The following is a 23,031-nucleotide window of genomic DNA, read 5'->3' as shown; positions in this document are numbered from 1 at the left end:
CCTGGGCGAGCCCGCGGCGAGGACGGGCTGCTATTTACCGGCCTGCCGTTTCACCGCCGCACATTCAGCACCTCCCGCAACGCTGGGGAGGAAAATTGTAATTAAAAAAAAACCAACCCAAAACTTAAACACAAACACGCAATAACTCGTCTGTCTTAAAGGGGGACCTTCTCATTCATTTCGTGCTTTTACATAGCTTTGATATTCACAGAAGCATATTCGCGAAGAGAATCCCCAGTGGTGATTCCAGCTCAGCAGATTCAACACAGCCCGCTTTTCCCGCCCAGTTACTTTTTTATTTGTAAGTGGGATAGATGTGAAAATCGGGCAGTACGGGGCCAAAGTCCAAACAAGGCACCAATAATTTAAACGCTGGGATTTTTTGGGGAGGCATGCTGTGAGAGAAGCGGAAAGTTGAGCGACGGCCGTGGTGACGAAGCTGCGGAAGCGAATGCGTTGCCGCGGCGGCGAGCGGCTGAGGAGAGGCGCCCGCTCGAGGAGGCGCCCGCCCGCGACCCTCGGTAGCGGCGGGAGGCTGCGGGGAGGCAGCCGCCCTCGGTGCCCGCGGCGGGACCCGCGGCAGCGCCGTGCCGGCGTCGGCCTTCGCCGTGTGGTGACTCCCGGCAGCGGTCCCGTAGCTGAACTCTTCGTCGTTTTCTTTTAAAATCTTCCTACTTGGGGGCAGCGAGGTGGCAGTCAGGGGAGCGGGTCTGGCTGGGCTTCACCTTTCGAGGCCGGGTTTGGTGCTTACGAGAGGGATAGCTGAAGGAAATGGCTCACCCTGCAAGTCTTTCTGCATCATACAGGCTCGGGTTTTGTTTAACAGGAGTAATTACAAATATTCAAAGAGATGCTCATTAAATTATTTTTAGGGTAGGATCCACCATGCTTCTGTCCCGTCACGGACTGCTGTTTGGTTTGTGGCCCAGTGTTGCTTTTTTAAAATGGAGTTCAGGTGCTTTTCTTCAGATAGTGAAGGGGGGAGGGAAGAGAAAACATATTAGCGTAAGGAAAGATAAATTTGTGAACTGTTGCTTAAAAGCAAGGAGAATATTTCATGTGTTGCCATGTCTGAAGATGCTTTATTCGAAGAGGACATTTGGGAATACAAATCCATTAGGAAGCAAAAGCATCAGAGTAATTCAGAGAGCATCTCTATACCTGTGCAGAAAGTAAGTGATGGCAAGTGCAGGCCGAAAAGAAAGAGAAATAGAAGTAAAAAAATATCCGTAGAAAAAACTGATACGCTTCAGAAAACTGAGCAGAGATCAAGGCCAAATCAGGATGTAGATCAATGTAAAGATGACAGTAGTGTGCACTCCCAGGAAAGTGTGAGTAGCCTGACCGAACAGAGCTCACAAAATACAAAGCCCGTTCATGATGGATACTGTCCGAGCTGCCAGATGCCTTTCTCTTTGCTATTGGTCCAGACACCTCGATGGCATGTTGCTGAATGTTTGGATACTCCAGGATCCATTGGAAAAGGTATGAATAGAGTAAGAAAAAAGCCTTCAGATAAAAGTTAAAGGCTCCTCACATAATGTTGCTGTAAACCTTGGTTTTCATACTTAGTTCAAAATCTGAGATGGTAGTTGGTATGATTTTTAGAATGCTATTACTGATAATTTATCAGTATTATTTTCGTATGAGATTTTGGTTCTTTGTGAAGAACATAGAAATCTGACATGAAAATCTCATACCAGAATCTAATCTCATGTAGAGTAGTGATAAAGATTCGTGGTTGTTTATCAAGCTCCAGTTCTAGTAGTTTATTGGAGAAATTGAAGGTGCGTATTTACCATTTTAAAATAATGGAACCTGTTTCAATTACTAAGTCAGTGTCAGCAAAAAAACCTCCTTCAATTAAGAGGCTACTACTTTTGACACTGAATTTCTTTCTCCCTAGATATAGATTTTATTATCCTGTATCTTGTTGCTGTGTGAGTTGTCCAGTTGTCTATGGGCAGTTGGAAGCTGAAATCAGTCTGTTAGGCTAATTTACTTGAAATGTTAGCCCCTGATCCAGTATGATTTAGAAACTTCATATAGAATTATACATGAACATTCCTGTATCATAAGACAACACAGTTTTGTTTTGAGTTGTGTACGAGAGGAATAAAACTGACTCATTCCAATTGCTAGTTTCATGCGGGGAAATACTATGTCTGAATAGATCCAGGTATCCAGCTTATGTTCTTAATACACCTCATAACTTTTGAAAAACAGAAAGCATACAGTCAGGAAACTTGAGTAAAGGCTGTTTAGGTAACACAGTCACTTTTCTTTTTGTATCTTTGTAACTTTCCTTAAAGTTTTGTCTTCAGAACAATGAAATGTGAGCCCTTTAATCCCGATTTTGGCAGTAGTTTTAACTTAAGGCAGATGTGTTAACACCTCATTTCCATCTCTTACTCCCATAATTAACATATGAAAAATCCATCTGATTGATTTGTGCATTCATCTCAAAATCCTCAAAAGTTAGGCTAGCAAACTCTCAACAAAAAAAGGAACAGCCACAGCCATTTTGCTGGCATCTGAATCCTGAATACTTTTTTCACATAAGTAAATACATGACTTTTTGGTTTTTTAAAATTTAATGTGTAACCCAGAAGACAATTTGAAATGGAATTTCAGGTTGATTCAGAACCAAGATTTGGTTTGTTTAGAAACATGTCTGCTGGCCTTTTCTGGTGCTACTGCTCTCAGCTCATTGCTTGCATGTGAGACAGTTCTAAACTAGAAGCCATATGATTACATTAGCACAGTATTGAAACAGGGGTAAGTACTCTTGTTGTTAGAGGGCTGTATTAATTCAGGCATAGTGCTGTATTAGCAGCAGCTGTTTGATTTAGGTTGGAAGCATTCTCATTTCTAGCCAGCTCAGGGCAGGAGGTCTCGGCAGCTTGAAAATTACTTTTTACTTGTGCCTTCCAATAGCTGCATTTATAAGAAAAAGCTTTTAAATTGTGTCATGTGTGATTTTTATTTTGAAAATATATGCCAACCATATTTGCAAATATATTGACGTTGCTTCTGTTTAACTGTGTTCATAGAGTGTCCTGATGGTTTACTGTGCACTTCCACCATTCCATCCCACTACAAGCGCTATAGCCATTTTCTACTTGCAGCAAGCAGGGCAGGAGATTATCTTGTAAATTCTTCAGCAAACGCTTTGGAGAGGAAGGTGACATATTCTACTGCTGCAAAGCCCAGCTGTTCCCCAAGTCACGCAGAGGAAACTTCACAGAACGAGAAACCATCTAATAATGTAAAAAATGTCCCAAATGATGACTGTACGTTGATGGTACCGAGTTCACCGCAAATGAAGTCTATAAATATAATCAGTGAAAGTACTTCCTCTTTTGCAGATGTTCAAAAGCTTCAACAGACATGTCAGCTTACACAGACCATAGATAACAGTTGTAAATTTGAATTTTATGACTTTGCATCCTCTCAAGAAAGTGGAACAGGAGAAGATCTGTGTAGTCAGAAAGATACAAGTCAGCCAAGTCTACTACAGTCAAAAGCTGACTTCAGTGACTGTGAAATTTCTTATTCTCCTCTGAGTACTTTTGAGGAAAGTGAGGAGGAAACTGAGGAAGAGGAGAAGAAAGTGAAAATATCACAAAATAAATTATTCGAAGTCCAGAACTTTGAAGGTGAAGAATCTAATTCTGTGGTGTTTACCACATGTGATGGAGTTTTCTTACAGCAGAAGCCTCAGTATGAGCATATCAAAATGGGAAATTTCATAATTAAAAAACCCCACTGTGAGGAAGTAAATACATTGAACCATCTGGATCATAGTGTAAAAACTGTTTCTCAGAGTCACATGAACAGCAAGTTCTGTAATTCAGCATGTGTAGATAATCAGCATCAGCAAGAGGCGCTAGCCAGCGGATCCTCTTTTCCTTTTAATTGCGAGGAGGTTGAACAGCCAGAATTGATTTCCTCTGCTGCTAAAGCAGGTAACACAGAGTCAGAAGATACTGGTGCTTGTGCTTGGGATTCTGCATACATGAGTTTTACTGAGACGTCATCACTGCTAGTCAGAGAAGGTGCTGGGTCTCTTCTGACACAGAAAAGTAACATTTTGAGGGACCCAAGTAACATTTTAACTAACACAGAAAAAATGACTGCCAATGCAATTGAAAAAACAGCTTGCCAGCAGAGTTTGCAGTCAGTAGTGAAGAAAGAAGGAAATCATAATACAGCTGCTGTGTGCTTTCCCAGCCCCATCTCTAAAACAGCGTCATCTCTTTCTTTAGCAAGTATGAATGCCAAATCCAGTTCTGCCAAAGAACTCAAACAAATGGACATTGGTGTTTTCTTTGGGTTAAAACCCAAAGTAAAAGAGGAGAGCAAAGGAGAGACTCGTTTGAGTGAAGGAAAGCAGATATCAAGTTCAGTAACTCCCAATGGAAAGAGGGCCAGACAGCTAAAAAGGAAAGCTGAAGGGTCTGTGGAAGATGTAGAAGCAGTTATAGAAAGTTCAAGTAAAAATGGAGCCTTGGCAGATGTAAGTTCTGGTGGCCAACGAAGGTGGAGAAAAAAATTTAAAGAATTACCTACTACAGGTGAAGGAACAAGAAAAAAACACTGCCCTTTCTACAAGAAAATACCAGGTGAGAGATAACTTTTGCTTTTTGTAGAGGTTAACTAATTTTGGCTTGAGTGTTGCATTTTTTTTCCTAATTGTAGGCTTCAGTATTCTCCACTCTTCATAACCATTTAGACTGCAGCTCATAATGAATTTTTTTTCCTCCATCTAAGTTGATAAAATCTTGTGTAGGTGCAGATCTCCAGAAGAAGGTGATTGCAGAACCAGAGTCAGCAATGGCTTCATCAATGAAGTACAGTGAAATCGTTATCTCGGGAAAATTATTTCAAGGACTGACTTCTGCACATTTTTCACAGAGTAAAAAACATAAGCAGTATTGAAAGATGGATCTACTTTCTTAAATGATTTTGAATATATCCCTTGTTAATATTCACTCCTAATTCCTGAATTTAATCTTTTACATTGCTTCAATTGTGCCTGAAAATAGGGCTGTCAATAGCAATTACTTCCTTACACTAAGTTAAAAAAATTGAGTTTAATTTTGTATTTGAAATTCATGAGTATTGGAAATATGAAGTACTACAACTGTGAAAACAAAGAAGTGAAAACCAAGCAGAAGAATTTAGCTAAGGAAACAGCCAAGAATTTCTCAGAATCTCCTCAAGCAATTACATAAAATATAGGATGATGGATCAGTGGCTTTAAAAGCTTCAAATCCTCACAGTTCTGTTTACCACTAAAGGACTGTCTTAGTCTTAGGTAGATATCTGAGGAAGCCAAATAGAAATATATTAGTGATCCCAAGTGCCGAGCTCCTGCTTGAAGGCTGACCTGTAAGTCTTTGTGGGGTTATATCAGTATCCTGGGTTCCATGGGCTTAGAGAATTTTCCATATACAATAAATTTGAAGAGCAGACTCCTATGCCTACAATGCAATTTTAAAGTTGCTTTGTTATTATCTATATTATCTTTGTTCTGAATTTTGTTACTACATTTGAAGTATATTTGACTGTATTTTCTCTGTTGCTAATGATATGTATTTATCCCCATGGCCTAGTATAATGCAGCCTCCCTGAAGTTTTGAGTCTGGTACCTCTCAAACACTTGGGGATTTTTTGGTTGGTGATTTTTAATTAGCAGACTGCTATGTTTTTTTGGAGTTGCAAATACTTGAAGTTCTGGCCTCAAATAAGTAGATCTATTTCTAGTTCTCCTAGAAGATCTGGGAAATTTGCGTAACATAAAATGAAAAATATTTGAGTGCCACCAGATGAATTAGTTCTGTGCGCTATTTGGTGGTTTTAAGAAAGTATAAGCCAATGTGAAAGGACCATTTGTCAGTATGTTTGCATTTTAAAAAAATTACATTTGCAGGGAAAAGGGCTATCTTCTATACAGCGGTCTTTATGCAACATCTTTATACAAACAGCACATCGCTGAAAGCATGCCATGGCAAATCAGTCACGTTTCATCTCAGCAGATATATTGGAAGACCCCAGATTGCTTGCTTGATAATGATACAGTAGCATGTTTTAAGAGGAATATTAAATATAGAATAATTGAAAAATTGCAGTTTAATCGCAAAATGCGTTTTGTTAAGCTGTAGTTACCTGTTTTATTTTGTGTTAAGGCATTGGTATTAGATTTTAATCTACGTGAACTTTCAAAAATACCAGCTGAATGCAGATAAATGTGTTTGATTTGCTTAACCAGTTGCCATCTGTATAGGATGGCAGCGGAGCAACAGATATTTGGGAGGCCTGTGAAAGTATTGGTGTGTGGACACTTTGTTAAATTTTTATTTTAATAAGTGAAAATCTTTTTTGTGACTGTTGACTCACACAAACCATGCTCATCTTTAAATGTTTCCTTCAACTGTATGCAGTGTAACTGTATTACCTTTTAATTTGAAAGAAAGAAAAAAGAACAAAAGGAACATCTAATCAAAAACTACTTCTGAACTATGCATGTTTACTGACTGGCTTCTCTTCTCTTTTTGCTGTAGAAACTGGTTTTACAGTTGATGCCTTCCAGTATGGAGAAATTGAAGGCTGCACAGCTTATTTCCTTACTCATTTTCACTCTGATCACTATTGTGGGCTAACAAAAAACTTTATGTTTCCAATCTACTGTAATAAGGTAAGGTTTTCCACGATTACTAGGTATTATCAAATCCATATGCAACTATAACCACTTTTCTACTGATGAAAGTAAATAGAAGATCAGAGGTTCCATTGTTGGGTCAGTTAGGCGCAGTGGATATGTGTAGGGGAATCTGGGTTTCCTTTGCAAGAAATTCTTACCCTGATTTGACTTATGAAGAAGATTAGTGAAACTTCCCTGTCTAGATACCATGAAAAAGTTCAGGTTTAAAAGGATTTGTGGAGGTCATATAGTCTGATCTCCTGCGCAATGTGGGTCTAACTTCGAAGTTAGATCAGACTGCAGAGAACCTTTGTCGGTCAAATTTTGAAAATAGGACAGATTCCACTACGTCTGCTTGCAACCTGTTGCAGTGCTTACTCACTCTGAATTTTTTTCCTAATATACAATTGAAGTGTCCCTTTTTGCAACTTGAGACTGTAGCTTGTTCTTTTTGTGTGCATCATGGAGAAGAATCTGGCTTCATCTTCTCTATAACTCTATTCAAGTGATGCAAGTCTGAAATTAGATTCCACTTAAGCCGTCTCTTCTCGACGTTCAGTAAATGGAGTTGTTTTAGCCTGGTCCTGTGTGTCCTGTGCTTCAGGCTGCTGAATGGCCAATATTGCCATTAGCTATTATATGTCCAACCAACTTTTCTTTACTCATAACGCAGTAGGGCATCTTGCGTAATCAACCCATCCAGAACCTGCATCAAAAATCTGTTTCTGATTTACTCTGGAAGTCTCCTAGAATGCTTGTGTCCCGTGTTGCCCTTCCAATAGGTGTTGGGGTGACTGCAGTCTCCCATGATAAGATCGAGGGCCTGTGACCTGGAAGTTTCTTCAGTTGTTTAAAGAAGGCTTTGCCCACCTCCTCTTCTTGACTTGGCAATCTGTAACAGATGTTATTCCTCCTTGTTTGCCTCCTCTCTGATTCCAATCCCTAACCTGTTGGCAGGCTTTTAAAAGTTTGCTTTTTTAAGACAGATTTTTTTCAGTTTGCTTTTTGAGAGGTGAAATGCTACTGAAAGGCTTGATTATACGCAGGATCTCATAGTTTCTCATAGTTTCTCTCTAAGCCAGACAGTCTGGCTTTGAGAGCCTTTGTTTCTAAAATAAACAAAGGCTTTTTTTAGATTTTGTTCCTATTCCATATTAAATCCTTTCCCTGTTACAGATAACTGGCAACCTGGTGAAGAGCAAACTTGGAGTCAAAGAGCAGTACATCCATGTGCTGCCAATGGACACAGAATGTATAGTGAATGGGATCAAAGTGTTGTTGCTCGATGCCAATCAGTATGTATCATTGCATTTGTTGTGGAATATTTGTATGTATAGAAAAAGATAAATAGCTGTAAAGATACAGTTTATGTTTTCATGACTTTTAGGTTTTGGTGGATCTGAAAAAATGAGGGTGAAAATAGTTCACATTCCTGGGTTGGCTTAGTAACATGCATTTTCACTTCAGAAGTGAATTAGGCATGTAGGAGCCTAAATTTCTTGCAAGTAGCTAGCTTTTGAAATAGGTGAATTATTTTTGAAAATGAAACAGGCTTTTTTGATAATTTTAGCTTAACTTTATTTTATTGGGTTGTAATGAGTATACATTGTTTACCACACATAGCTCCATAATTTTTAAGCCTGTTGAGAGGTTGAATGATTTTTATAGTGGTCTGGACACTTTAGTTTTTGGTAGTTGGGAACATCATAGATTTGATTATCAGATATGTTAGGTTTCTGTAGCTTCAACTGAAGATAGTGAAATCTTCAGCTAAAGAAAAATGTGGTACTTTGGATCCCAAGAGAGACAAAACCTAGCCCACATTTTGAAAGTTAAACTTTAAAGAAAAGCCTCTTGAAATGTGCAACAAGACTTCTACTGGATTCGGTGATAAAGGGTGAGATTTTTGTCCAGCATTACACTGGCACTGTGTGGTAATGATGGATTTAAAGTTCAGTAGCACCTGACTTCCAGCCCTGTGCTCTTGCTGTTCTGCCTCTTGGTACCTTTTTTGGCCATGGGCTAGAGGAAAAGTCCTTTCCCTGAAGTATGTATTGAAACACAGCACTGTGTCACAGCTGGTTTGAGTATTACTTATCTTAGGATTTGTTTATAGTCGGAGAGTTAAGATTCCATGAAATCCTTTGAGAACCCTTTCTGGGAATGAAGGAAGCCTTGTTGCTTATGTAATTTGGACACTTCTCATTTTTCCTGTTTGTCTCTCTGATCCCCTGCTTCAATTTAAAAGGCATATAAACCTTAGGTACAAAGTTCAACTTTTTGGAGGGTTCACCAATTCTGTCTGATTCATGCCAGTTTTTCCTTTTTTGAGATTTCATTTATCCTTTACAGATGATTCATGTCTGAAATAGTCCCACTCTGGTTTTCCAGTGTGAGCACTTGCCCTTCAGACAGCTTTGGCGAGGAATTGCAGAAGGTGCAATGGGTTCACTGTGGCCAATAAGAGAATTATATTTATAACCAGGGAATTCTGGATGAAGGATAATGTTTAAAATCTGCAAATAGAATTTAAAAGGAAATGCTTCAGTAAGTCCTGCAGGAATAAAGATGCATCTGCAATAGTACAATTCTGTTGCTCCTGAATAAGAATGCTGCTTCTCTTTGGTGTGCTGTTTCCCCTTTAAATCAAGTAATAGAACCTCAGATTGCAACTGAGGCAGCATTTTTGTTGTACCTAGAAGGAGACAGAGCATCCCAAAAAGGCAGTTAATGCTTGATTACTTTACTGTTGGTGTGGTTTTTTTATTCCCTCCATCTTGACTGAGAACTCAAGTCTAGTTTGTCTGTGGCCATAAGGTTAGCTTTAGAGTTCCTTTAGAAATCAGGAATTTCTAGCTAAATTAGGCTGCATAGTCACTGTGATTTAAAATGCTGTTCTGCACACCTTCCTGCTACTGAAGAGTGTTGTATCTCCTAAGGCAGTTTATCAGTATAGAGTTCTAGCATAATTTGTATGGGGTTTTTTGTTTGTTTCAGTTGTCCAGGTGCAACAATGATCCTTTTCTGTCTACCTAGTGGAAATGTTATTCTGCACACAGGAGACTTCAGGGCAGATCCTTCTATGGAGCGCTACCCTGCTTTGATTGGTCAACAAGTCCACACCCTTTACCTTGATACCACGTAAGTTGTGTTTAATTTTTTTTTTTTTTCAATATAACCCTCTTTTCAGTTTAGTAGACTTTATATGAACCAAATAAATGTAAGTATAAATGACATTACTGTTTTAACACTCGTTACCTCTATTTAGTGTTGAATAAAATTGGATATTTATTGAAAGTCCATGTATGTCTAGCTTGTTCATCTGTTATGCTGTTCCATGAAAGAATGAAAGTGGGTAGTGGAAAAGATGCTAAAGTATTTGCTGAGATGGCCTTATTATTTATAAGTGTTATTAAATTCTGGGTGTCAAAATTCATACATTGAGTGTTTGGCTCTAAAACAAGAGGTTCATGGAACGTTAGTTTTATGTGGATTCACCTCTGTTATGAAAAGGGGTGTGGGGGAATTCAAAGAGTGAAAGAATGCCAAGTGGTTAAATCAGTTGTCCAGGTTTTCATTAGACCTTTCTCTGACTCATGTATATAAAATTGTTTTTCTGTGTATGATGAGTAATGCCCAGCTGCAGTCTTTTATTTCTGTTCCATATGTTTCTGTGAACGAATAATGCCTTATGTTATGGTTTGTGTGCATGACAAAAAATAGACATAAGGATGTAATTAGTATGTGGTACAAATATCTAGCTTGAAAGAGCACTTGGTATTTATAGAGGAAAAAAACTGCAGAATTGAGTGTCGGTGTCAGACAAGTGAATAGTTGTAGAGAAAAGACTGATATGTACTCAATGTAAATTTTATTGCAACAGTTTTATCTGGGCACCTCAGTGGTTTCTAATAAATAGATTGCAAGGAGACTGAAATTATATAGAAGGATGAGATCTTTTTCATTACTTTGTTATTGTATGCATGCAGTTTTGAGGGCCTTCTTGGTAAATTCAGATGTCTTCTATCTTGTGTAACAAAGTGGTGTATCTTGTTTCCTTGCCGCAGATACTGTAGTCCTGAATACACTTTTCCTTCTCAACAAGAGGTTATCCAGTTTGCTGTCAATACTGCCTTTGAGACAGTGACTTTAAACCCGCGTACTCTAGTTGTCTGTGGCACCTATTCCATTGGAAAAGAGAAAGTTTTTTTAGGTATGTAAAAGAAGCGTACTGCATCAAATAACTAAATAAATACCTAAGTCAGTGTTAAAAGACCTTTTTCTTGAAGATGTAAAGGGTTACTTAGTCTTGATGGTCAGATATTGTGTAAAGAAATTAAATGTATTTAATAATCCTACTGCTAGTTTTTTAGTTTTCTAATACAAGTTTTAACTTTCTGAAAGAAATATTTTTCTGGCATGTTTACAAACCCCCCGAATATACAGAAGGCCAGTTTGGATACTAGATGAATGAACCTGTTTGTTTGATTGTGGTGAGAAAATTGCTAATGGCAATTAAAAAAACATAAATGAGGTCTTTATGACATTTTTGGTGCTAATAATGTCATGTTGTCCAGAAACAGCAAAGGGATATAATTATTCTTAAACTTCTATTTTGCTAACAGTTTTTCCTTCCAGGTTTATATTACGTATTTTCCTAAATATTTATAGTAATCAGTTGTAATGAAATCAATTTTAACAAAGCATTCCCCAAACTAAAACACATCTTTTCTGACTTCATGATAATCTTGTGTGCTATGCTTCACTCGGTTGCAGCATTAGGAACCAACATGATTGCTCAAATGTATACTCTAGGGCAGGCAGCTGTGTACAATTTGTGCTTTTGAGTATATTTAAAGTCATCAATACAAGATTGACTTTCACTGAAATTTAGTCTGTCTAAGGGCTGTTTGTCGCATATTCCAAAAACTTCACGTTTGTGGCTTCTTTGAAATAAATACCAGTTCATCTCGGTAACATTCTACCGAAGAAACATGACTTAGAACTTATCAATGTACTTCTATTCTTCTCTTTCCAATTGTCATGCACAATTCTGGTGCTAAAACATAGGAGCCAGAGTTTTTTAACAGCCATTACAGGTTTCTCTTCTTCATTTTAGAATATGAAACACTGTATCCTGTTGAATATGGATTTTTTTCACTAGTAAAAATGATCCAGTGCAATAATTAGGAATATCTCCCAAACATGCAAAAAATGAACTCTTATAATTTTCTTCATCTGATTTCTTCCCAATTAATCCTAAAGCAATTGCTGAAGTTCTGGGCTCAAAAGCAAGTGTGTCCCGTGATAAGTACAAAACACTGCAGTGCTTGGAGTCAGCAGCTGTTAACTCCCTCATCAGTGTGGACTGGGATGGTACTTTGCTTCACGTTCTTCCCATGATGCAAATTAATTTTAAGGTAAGTTCAGAAAATATACTCTGTTGGTTAACCTGCTGGCTAATCTTACTGTTGGCTCCTCCCAACCGGTGTTGTGTTTGGTGCTTTTTAACCTCTTGTCAGATCATATTTATTTAGTAAAGTTTTGACATGTAGCAATACATTGAAAATGAAATGCAATTAAACATTAATATCCGTCTCCAAACATGATGCACAGAAAGTGTAATTTCACTTCAGTGCAGTGCTTGTACAAGATAAGATGAGGTTTGTTCAAAGGCTTGCTCTTTGTGGGCCTTTTTGAAGTAGATTTATGTAATGACTGCAGGGTCTGTCCTATTAGCAATTAATATATTGTGACATGGAGTCCCTGTTTTCAGCCTGTCTTTTACCTGGTATGATGTAGGAAAAGACAAAGGATTTTCTGCCTGTGAGTCTCTCTGTTTTGAGGCAGACTGTGAACATGGCCAACTTCCAGTCTGGTGTTTGATAAAAAAGGAACAGGGTTCTCCATGTTCCTCTCAGTTCAACTTCCATGTATGTATAATCATATTTTCATCTTTCAAAAGAATATTCTCTCTCCTTCTGTGCTGAAGATTTACATGGAGGTAAGGACACTTGAAAATCAATGAAGACTCACACATAAACAAATACACACATTGAGTGAATTGAAGGACACTTCATATATGTACATGCTTTAGTATTTCCACGCAATCTTCTCTGATATTTGTAGCAAAAGCAAGTAAACCAGTTTATTTTAAGACATTGTTTCATTTAAGTTGACTTCAAATGCACGTTTCAGTCGAGATCTGAGGCAGCGTGTTTTTGTTGTTGAGAGTTTTTGAGGGAATTTGTTAGGAAAGGTGACAAATTCCTGGGGGGAGAGAAAGTTTTTCTAAATAGACTACAAAATACAAAATGGCATTAAGGCAAAGCAGCAGGCTCTAGATTAAAGGTAACCTGGAAGAAAAAGAAAAACAGTGGTCGCTTATGCCTTACAGACTTGGATTCATTTTCCTGCTTTGCTTCAGGCCTGCTGTGCCATCTCAAGCAAATCCTTCAGAGCAAGATGGTATTTAGCTGCAGGGCCAGTCAAGGTCAGAGTTGACCTAAAAAGGAGAAAAAGAGGCTATACCATTTGGATGGGAGCTGCAGGAGATAGAACTAAATATCTTAATGTTTTAATGTTGTTCTATAATCTTTTCCATGGTGGGGCAGAAAATGAGTAATGGAAATGTGTATGGATTTATTTTTAATGTGTTGTGTTGTCTTAAACAGTAATATATTTTAGTTTCTTCTGCAGATTTTTGGGTTGTTATGTGATTCTGCTGTCACGTGTCCCAGCGTGTATGGCGTGCTCACGTAGCTGGACGTTCAGGCAGAGGATGTGGTTATACAACAAGGGTGTCTAGACAGCCTTACTTCTCAGAGGGAAGCAGTTCTATCATGTGCAGGGTCTCATCTCTGAGAACAGGAGTTTCTAGACAAATCTATAGCGTGCCAGAAGCGATGCCTGGACGCTGGAAGGGGCCAGGACAGGTTAAAGGCACAGTGATCTAGTGGACAAGAGTCCTGGTGTAACAGCCATGGCCCTCTGTACTGGGGCTTTGACTTCATGTGTGAAGTTGTTGGAATGTGGTCTCATGCTATCATTAGTAATTTTGTGTCCATGTAAGTTAGGCATGCTAGGTAGACTTCCAGAGTGCTAAACATCCAGTAGCTAGATGAACGCCCAGGTGGAATGTACTATCAGTAAAATGTGGAGAATGTTAAATGCTTAAAGATGAGTTCATGTGACCACTTATGTTATTTCTGCTCCAGCAGAATCAGTAAACACGACCTCAGAAAAGACAGTATTTTTGAGAATAAACTATCCGATCACTTGTAAGCTCATTCTAGTTAAAGAATGATGAATGATATCATCCTGTTTTTACAGGCCATGTAAATGTTGATGTCATCATCTCCAGTTGCATGTTTTTGTCTTCTGCTGGATTATACAGGTTTTGTCCTGAATTACTGGCTCATTACTGGGAAAGCCAGAATTTTTTAGTGATCCTCATCACTAAATGCCAGTGCCTTCATTATCTTCTGGGTCCCTCCTACCTCTTCTGTTTTATTTGATCCCTAGCCCCACTGAAAAACACAACCCTACTTCTTAATTTGGGCTAATTTCCTGCTCGTGTAGTTTCAGCTGCGAACCTACAAATCCGTGAAATCCTTATGGGAGTTTTCTTAGTCAAAAACTCAGATTCAGTCCTTATTTAGTAAATTGAGTGCATCTGTGATCTTGTCCATCAGTTGCCTTTTTTTAGTAGAATGCAAATAGTCAAACCCTGATGGTATATTACAGTATCTCCTAGAAGCCCCAGTTTTATACCCTTTTTTCCCCTGTTATGCTCTTTACTAATAGAAAACAAACCAAACCTGGCTGTGCTCTAGGCTTGATAGTTTTAAGAACTGTAGCATAATTCTGCCTTTTATTATTGAAAAACTTCTCTGGTCTGTTTCTAGATAAAGAAGAAAAAAAAAGCTGCATAAGCTACATGTGCTTACAACTGAAGCCTAGTTTGCGGTAACTGTTGATAAAACTGTACTTGCCCAAGGAAGGCTTCCATGTTTCCATAGCTGACTGCTCCCAAGACTAAATCTGGATGCCCACAGCTTTCCTTTCTACCCCGAGTAGAAAGGAAATGAGTTCATTGTTTTGAGATGCTCCTTGTTCACAGGCTTTCTGCTGTGATCAGGGGCTTTTTATTTTCCTGATCATTGAGTCACCAGATTGCTGGAAAATGTTATAATTTTTTTTATAAAACTGTTATTTTTTTGCATGCCTATTCAGGAATTTTAGAAGTATTTTTGCAGTCTCTGTTGTGAATATTTTTTTCCTTTTGGTGGCATTGTCCAGCTGTTTAATTCCAGTTTTGGGGCTATCTGAAATCTGCTTTTCTCCATGTTGATTTTCAGGAGTAATATCAAGCATGTTTTTTCGTTTTGGAGTCAGCTGTTTTATTATTTGTGAACAACTAGCTTAGCTGTTCATGTATGATTTATAAACACTGTATTGATTCAGCAGAGAGCATCATTCACCTAAAAGCCACAGGCGCTTAGAAAAGTACAGAAACCTCTCTCTGTCTTTCCCCTAGTTACCAGAGTTTTAAGATTAACGTTAGTATCTTCAGCTTGGAACTGGAGCAAACAAAAATGAATAGTGACCATAATTGTGTTAAATCCACTATGAAAAACAGGTGGGTCAGTGAATTTTTTTTGACAGGTTGAAGCATGATTTTTGTAAACCCACAGCATCCTCAGAATATGTGCTATACCCTCGATTTTCATTTGGCCGAAGACTTGGTGACAATAATGTATGGTGTTTCCCTTTTCTGCCTGAGCTGTCTGTGTCAAAATGTGCACGTTTCTATACAAACGCAGCCACAGTGAGGGAAACTGTGCTACCTGGCTTGAATGTTTCCATTGCTTTTTATCTTCAAACATTTATTCGAATATTGAATTCTGGGCAATTTTCTATCGCTGCATCAGGAGTTGCATCATTGTCCCAAAAATCTGTTGAAGAAACAAGTCCAAATTTGAGAAGAAAGCGTATCTTTTCTGCTTTATAAATCCATATAGATAGTCTTGATCGGTAGTTAGGATGAAAGCAGTCCTATTCATGATAGCTGGCCAGGTATCACCAGACTTGATGTATTTTATCTAGGCCTTATGACTGCCCCCTTGAAAAGAACCAGTACTTCAAATGAGAGTTTGGCTAAGATGTGTGGAGTCTGAAGGGTAAAACTAGAAAGAACAAGCCGTAGGGGATCAGAGGCAGCGAAAATACAGTGGCAGAGGAATAAGGTTTTTGTGTTGTCATATTGGTGTTGGATTCGATGGCGTTCTTTCTGTTAATTTGTTTTTTTCCTATGTATAACTCTGGCTTTCTTGAGGAGTTTGTTTATTAGGAGTTGGTATCGAACTTTCTTCAGGTGCTGCCTGGGTCAAAAGTGAGATGACATGCTCTAGATTCGTGCTCTGGATATTCTTAATGGATAACACTTACATAAATTAAAAAAATATTTATAATTTTTATATGTGTCGTTTTTAAATTAAAATATTTATAAAAATAAAACATTGATTGCTACAATATTGCAAGTGGACTTGATATATGAAAAGGAAAGATTTAAAAAAAAAAAACAAACCCTCAAAGAGATGCGGTACTCCACTGCAATACTTGGTTTTACTCCAGTAAAATACAGGGGTTGCTGTGTGTACTGATGAATAGCTCTTCTTGAATAAGCCAAATGAGTTTAAGTGGTGTTAGGGCTGATTGTAAATTAACTATTTAATCGTGTTTGAGTCTTCTCATACCTTATGGAATCTGTTTGCATGTACTGCTGACTTCAGCGACACTGTAGATAACAGGCTGTCATGGTAATTGAAGGAGGTTGATTTAGCAATGGAATACAACTTCCATTTTAAAAGGATGAAGGTATAGAACAGTGTTGGCTAAAGAAATAAAAGAAGAAATTGGAATGTGTATTTAGTGGATTTGTTATAAATAAACACTGTAGTTTGTTTTGTGAAAAGAGGCCATCTTTTCTAAAATGCATGCATGGTTCTCTTGCAACAAACAATTTTTTGTGACAGTCAAAGGCTGAGGCTTCTGCCACTCAAATATGCAGTGGAAGATCTCCAGAGAACTGGTGTCTTCGGGTCTGTGCACCTCCTTTATGTTGCTTAGCTCAGTAATCTCTTGTACTAGCATTGAGGTGAGATTTTCAAAAGTGCCTGTGATTGAAATGCACAAATAATTTTTTATGAGATTGAAATTGCATCCTTAATGTGAATGTTGCATACTTGATTTATAATAAAATTGGAAAGCCGATTAGCATTGGTTAATATAATCACTGTATTTGAAGTACTGTATTTAGATTTCATTAGAGCAAGGGGAGCAAATATGTGAATTATTACCTTAAGCTATGTTAATCTTCCTAAAATGAAGTGTGAAGGAGAATTAGACTGCTACAGTTGTATCTTTAATCTAGTGAAGACTGAACATTTGCAGTGTATTAACAGTCCTGGCAGCTAGCCATAATTCCTGTTGCTGAATGAAACGTGTGTTGTGGTAGGGTTTTTTTGTTGTTCTTTAATGTGCCCAGTTTGATGGATTCAGTGTGTTGCTACGGGACATTGTACTGAAGGTGCTATTATAAACGTGGCAGTGTCACAGGCAGCTTTCCGCTTCCCTGCTTAATAGTTTTGAAGTATCTGACAGGTTAGTTAGTGTTCTGTCACAGCCTATCTATCCCCCTCTCCCCACCTTTTTATGATCAGTCTTTATATCAGCAGCAGGAAGAGAAATACAAAATAAAGTTTGTGATTTTGAGTTCTATCATCTTGTAGGGCTTTAAAATGGAGAATGTGCCTTTAAGATTTTATACAGGACACATGAAATTGATTTTCTGTTTTTGGTTTGAAATAATACCGACTTCACTTTAGCCAGGAGTAGGATTGTACATTCCTTATACTTCCCTCTCATTCTTTTCCCGATCCTAGTTTAAACAACATAGAAGGCTAACTTAGCCAACTTGGAAACTTTTTCAAGCTAATTTTTTTTAGAGTGAAGAGATGAGAGGTGGTTTCCTTCCTATCATGAACGGAGATGTGGTAAAATATGGTTTAGTGCTTAGAGCAATACTCAACTCACGCACTGGCTTGCTGCAATTTTTTGGGTAGTTCACTTAATCTCTGAGCGCTTCTGGGCATAAGCAGATGTCAGGATGTTAGTGGCACTTTAAATTAACCAGATGATTTTGCACTGAAGCAGGCTTTCACCATTTTTTATCACCACTCAGCTGCACGAGTGCTGACCTCCAGCTGAGAGGAGGAAATGAATGACTTAGGGGGCAAGATCTGTAAGAAGATGTGATTATGCCTTACGTGTTCTGATCTGTAACGCGTAGCTGTTCGTATGTGCTTACTCAGATGAAGCAGTTGAGATCCTAAAGTACAAGGTGCTCTGCAAATGTAAATATTTATCATTAATAATTTCAAGGCCGATGGTATTTAAAATAAAAAAGTTCATATCAAGACATGAAAATAAAATTTAGTCTGAAGTTTCTCCATCGTGAAATCTCCAACCTTTAGATTAATGAGGTATTTAATAGGATTCAGTATACGCTATATTCTTTTCACAGGGCTTGCAAGATCACTTGAATAAGTTTTCTGAAAATTTTGATCAAGTTCTGGCTTTCAAACCTACTGGGTGGACCTACTCTGATTCATGCCTCTCTCTGGTGGATATCAAACCTCAGACAAGAGGAAGGATCACCATATATGGTATAAGAGTGGTAAAGATTCAGTGCATTTAGTTTTGTGTGGATGGTTTTCATATTTTTATTCTGGAAACTCCTACCGTTCATTGTAACCAATGCTTTTTCTGATACCTCGTTGAGAAAGTGAACAGATGGATCTCTCCAGGAGAGATCTGTGAACTGAGTAATCGAGAACACTGTAAATGCAGATTTTTACATACGTTTTGCTCCTGTCCTCCTCTTGCAAATAAAGACTTTTATCTGGTATATGTAGAGACTTCAGGGGTGAAATCTTGGCACGACTGATGCTGGTGGCAGTGCAGTTCCAGAGCCAAGATTTCATTCCATACTTCACTCGTGAGAGACTGTGGGTCTTCCTCTTCCTCTCAGTTCGTATTGGTGGGTGGAGTTGAATCTCTTAAAATTTTAACATTCATTTAACCAAATGCTTGGTGTCGCTCAATTTGCGCTGATGAATGACTTGGTAACTTAATCCAAGGTAATTTTTCCAGAAGGAAAATCTGGGTTTTCATTTTACCTTAGCTATAAATTTTAGATCTCCAATATGAATTAAAAAAAAATTATCTAAAGTATTTCTTAGCTGGAAGGCTTGCAAAAGTATTTTGGCAAGAAGCTAAGTAGACTGACAGATGGCTGTGATTTGTTTCATTTCAGGGATTCCTTACAGTGAACACAGCAGTTACCTGGAAATGAAGCGTTTTGTTCAATGGTTGAAGCCACAGAAAATCATCCCCACTGTAAATGTTGGTGACTGGAGAGCCAGAAGCTTGATGGAGAAGCATTTTAGAGACTGGATGATTGAGGGCAGTAGGCACAAACAAATATAAGGAAGAATATATATTTCAAAGGAGGTAGGCTGGAGTGGGAATTGTGAGTTCTATTTAACTCCTTTTTCCATGGAGCTTTCTTTAGGGAGGACTAAGCTGCCATTCTCCTGAGAAAGCAGAATTTGGGGGGGGGGGGAGGGGGAAGGGGGCACCTTGCTTTCTTATGTACCTACTATTTATTTTTCCCATAACTTAGTAAGTTTTTTGCAAATGCATATTTCAGGTTACTTTTATCTTACTCCTTTTTCCCCATTCTTAATTTTCCTCAGATTATAGAGATGCCCAGATAGATGTATAATGCTGGGGAAGGAACCGCCTCCAGGTTACTCATTTCTGAAAAGAAGTTATTGTAATAAATGAGACGATACTAAGCTTATGTCACATGCTGTCAATTCAGGCTTCAGAGGAGCTTGTTTCATGAGGCAGAACTGGCTATTGTGATTTAAACCTTGTAAACAAAATTTACCTTGTGAGAGAGGATTGGCTGGGGCTCTTGCAGTCTACGTACTTCGGAGAATGATTTTTATAAAAGACATTGCTACCTATATTCTGCTGAAGATTTTCTGTTTTTTTTTTTTAATTTTTTATTTTTTTTTTAAATAAAGAACCTACATGAAGCCTGTGTGTTCTTTCTGAGCAAAATGCGTTTCTTTTCAGTACCGTAGTTGCTAATCTGAGAAACCTGTCTGTTATATCTTCGGTGAACGCCCTGCGTCTGTTGCTTGTATAAGATTGCTCTTGCATCCTGGCAGTGCAAATTCTCAGCACACGGTCAAAGCACAGAAGTGGTTCCTCTCCATGTAGTCTCCTACAATGCATTTGGGTTTGCAGGGTTGTAGGTGCAGGTTTGTTACTTGAATTCTGGAAAAACAAGAAAGGCAAATATTAGTACTGGCAGCTTTCTGGTAAGTTTCATTTTGCGTTTTTTCCCCTGAATCCTACCAGATTATCAGTGCTGCTTTTTCTGTATCTGCTTGGTGTTCACGACACTGAAGTATGTGGTTGCACGCAGACACACTAGTATAATTACAAGCACTAAAATAAAAACTATTCCAAACTTCTAGGACTTACAAAAGTTTCATCATGCATAAGGAATCACCCCCCAGCCCCCCAGAATAGCTCATCTGAAACCTTCAATGCCATTTTTTGTCAGGAAAACATGTCTTTAATGATGAGTGTAAGTATAAACAGATCCTTGTCTTTGAGTGACGAGCTCTATAATGTGAAGTCACCTTGTTTTATTTCTGTCTTCTGAGAGAAATAACTCTGTCAAACTCCGATAGGAAAAAAAGTTCCTGTACTGATTCACAATTCTGTCAGTACATTCGCTGAAATATGGCATTGTTTTTATTTTACATAATGCGTTATGATAGCTCTCCTTGTCGCAAGAACTGCTAACTGTCTTGGATTGGCATGCTCATTCCTAAGATTCCACCCCTTTTTGGAGTAGGAGTGTGAAAAAGTGTCTTTTACAGCCCTCGCAAACACCGAACCTGAATTAATGCCTTGTACAAGTTGGAGCAAATTTGAGGATTCTGTTTGGCAGGCAAATGCTTCTAGCAGTTGAATCGTTAAGGAATTACGCATGGGTTTTTGGCCTTCCGAGTCTTTCTCCTGACTAATTTTGCACCAAGTATGAGGGGCCGGAGTAAGCACCCCAAAGTCAAAAATCTTAATCGCAATTCTGACATCCTCTTCCTTCCGTAGTTGCGTGTTCAAGAATGAATATTCCTAGTGAGAATGAATGTGGGGGGGCTCTCAGCACGCTGATGCTGTTACACTGCAGCTGGTAGGTGCAAGACACCTGCTGCCACTCTTCGTGCCATCAGTTTTTACCCTGTTACCCAGAATAAAGGGTTGGGTTTTTTTTTTCTTTTAAAAGCAAACTTATTTCTGAAACTAACCACAAAAATAATGTATCTTGGAAGACGCTGACACTGGCATCTGCTGGACTGACCCAGTTAATATTGTCCTGATTTGGAACAGATGCTGATAGGCTCACTTCAGTCAGCAAAGCGGAATGGCTTTTGTGCGGGGTTCCTTTTTTGTTTCTATGTGCTGGTGTCTGTTTCCAGTTGCCTGCTCCGCTGGAGGTATTCCTGCGTCAGCCCCCTGGTTGCTTTCATTCCTCCCTCTTTATGGTTTGTATTTGCACTTGTACCAGCTGGTTTTTGTGGGTAGACTCAAATTCTGCAGCATTTCATCCACCTTCATGTTAGGAGATCTCCATGTTACCCATTTACTTGGCCTCCTTCGTATGGAAAAAGAGTCTTTTCAGCATCCAAACTCAGGAAGAAATTATTTTTGTTCTCCTTATTGTAAAGGAAGAAGATTAATAACAGGATTAGATTGCTTCGATTACCTAGGGGGACATATAAGCAGATACAGAAAACCATTTAATTAAACAAGAATTCTGTGGGAAGATTTATAGCAGGACCTTCTTTCTTCCCTTGTCTAGGTTGTTCCAAGGGACGGCTCTCTGATCACAGCAGGTTAAGTCTGTTGGGGAGCACAGACGACTGATAAACCTGATTTCAGCATTATTGTGCAGGTGTAATTAATTAGGACTTAGGGAGTGGCTCCACTTTTCCTAACGGAGGAGTGGATGTTTTTTTCAGTCTTTCGGCAGTGTTGGCACTATAGGTACACGAGTGAAAGCATTCATTATTTTGGTTCAGAGTGGTGGCTCTAACTACAGCGAAGGTACTGCTTTTTCAAAGGCAGTAGACGGGGATTTTTGGTCTCTGCTGCGCTATAAAAGACTGGACCAGCGTCCCCTGGACAGTGGGGCAGATGAGTCAGTCTGTGTCCCTACCTTCACATCAAATGAGCGTCATGTGCTGACATAAATGATATCAGATTTTACTAAAGCAAGATGGGCCTGTGAGCATCCCGGAGGCTCTTCCAGTTTGTCTAGTGCTGACAGACTCAGGGCAGAAGGCAAAGCAAACGAAAGGGGCAGCTGTAACACTCGCTTGATCAGCGCCCAGAATGGTTTTCAAAGCCAACCACTCTAAAGAATCACTTTGTATTTCCCATCAGGACTCCTGCTCTGATTACATATCGCCCCAATAGGCAGATAAATGAGCTAAAAACAACTGTTTGAAAAGGGTAGAGGGAGGGGAAAGGGGAGAGGAGGAAAGCAGCTCGCTTGCTGTGCTGACTCAGGCAATGGGTTTCAGGCTGGCTGTGATAAGTGAAAGCAGCTACGTGCACCCATGGCCCACGGTCACCACTGAGGAGGCTTCTAGGATGGCAAGTCCGAAGACATTGCAAAATAAAAGCATACGGACAATTAAAAGGAGCTTCAAGGTGCCGGGTATCTTTTTAAACCTTGATGCGAAATAACAATTGATAGTAACGTGGAGTGGAGAAAGGAACTGAGATGTCATTGGGCTGGTTAAAGCATTTCTCTTACCTGATCAAACCTGTCTACTCATATGTGCTTAGTAAAGGCTATTAAGATAAATTGCCATTTAAGTTTGTTTGTTTTTTAAGATAGCGTGAATTCAGATACATCCTCAAGCAATTTGGGATTGATTTTTACTGAGACTGTGTTTTGAATCTGAAGACTTCTTAGGGGGATTATGCAGGAGAGGTTACCATGTCAGGCTAAAGATGCAGTTATTGCCTTGATACGTTTTCTGTGTCTACTCAATATTTTTTGTTGAGTTTTCTTTAGTAGGGGACAAAAAGCAGGCGAGTTTTGAGAACAAGAGAATGCAGCCCAAACTTCCCCATCTGCCCTTAGCTACAGAAAACCAGCTGCTTCT

At 38.8% G+C, this 23,031-nt stretch overlaps 1 protein-coding gene across 3 annotated transcripts; it reads left to right on the top strand.

The window, feature by feature from the left end:
* The first annotated feature begins 595 nt into the window (after window positions 1–595).
* Window positions 596–19,278, top strand: DCLRE1A (DNA cross-link repair 1A). Of its 3 annotated transcripts, none has more exons than XM_076339061.1 (9): window positions 596–1,485; window positions 3,054–4,625; window positions 6,567–6,700; window positions 7,883–8,001; window positions 9,743–9,847; window positions 10,774–10,919; window positions 11,972–12,126; window positions 18,294–18,435; window positions 19,086–19,278. In XM_076339061.1, the coding sequence occupies exons 1-9, from the start codon at window positions 1,068–1,070 to the stop codon at window positions 19,256–19,258; spliced, it is 2,964 nt and encodes a 987-aa protein (XP_076195176.1). In that variant the 5' UTR covers window positions 596–1,067; the 3' UTR covers window positions 19,259–19,278. The 3 variants fall into 3 exon arrangements, with proteins under 3 accessions (XP_076195176.1, XP_076195175.1, XP_076195177.1); XM_076339060.1 differs by having other exon boundaries at window positions 9,704–9,847; XM_076339062.1 differs by having other exon boundaries at window positions 9,704–9,847; window positions 18,294–18,446.
* The last annotated feature ends 3,753 nt before the right edge of the window (window positions 19,279–23,031 follow it).

This window comes from Aptenodytes patagonicus, chromosome 5 (genome assembly GCF_965638725.1).
Source record: "Aptenodytes patagonicus chromosome 5, bAptPat1.pri.cur, whole genome shotgun sequence".
Taxonomy (NCBI): Eukaryota; Metazoa; Chordata; class Aves; order Sphenisciformes; family Spheniscidae; genus Aptenodytes; species Aptenodytes patagonicus.
The sequence above is the reverse complement of the archived record's forward strand: the minus strand, read 5'-3'. Positions and strand labels throughout refer to the sequence as shown.

Coding starts and splice junctions, on each gene's coding strand:
- DCLRE1A (XM_076339060.1), top strand. CDS start 1,068: ATGTCTGAAGATGCTTTATTCGAAGAGGACATTTGGGAATACAAATCC. Junction 6,701..7,882: donor TTCCAATCTACTGTAATAAG/GTAAGGTTTTCC, acceptor TCCCTGTTACAG/ATAACTGGCAACCTGGTGAA. Junction 9,848..10,773: donor ACCCTTTACCTTGATACCAC/GTAAGTTGTGTT, acceptor TCCTTGCCGCAG/ATACTGTAGTCCTGAATACA.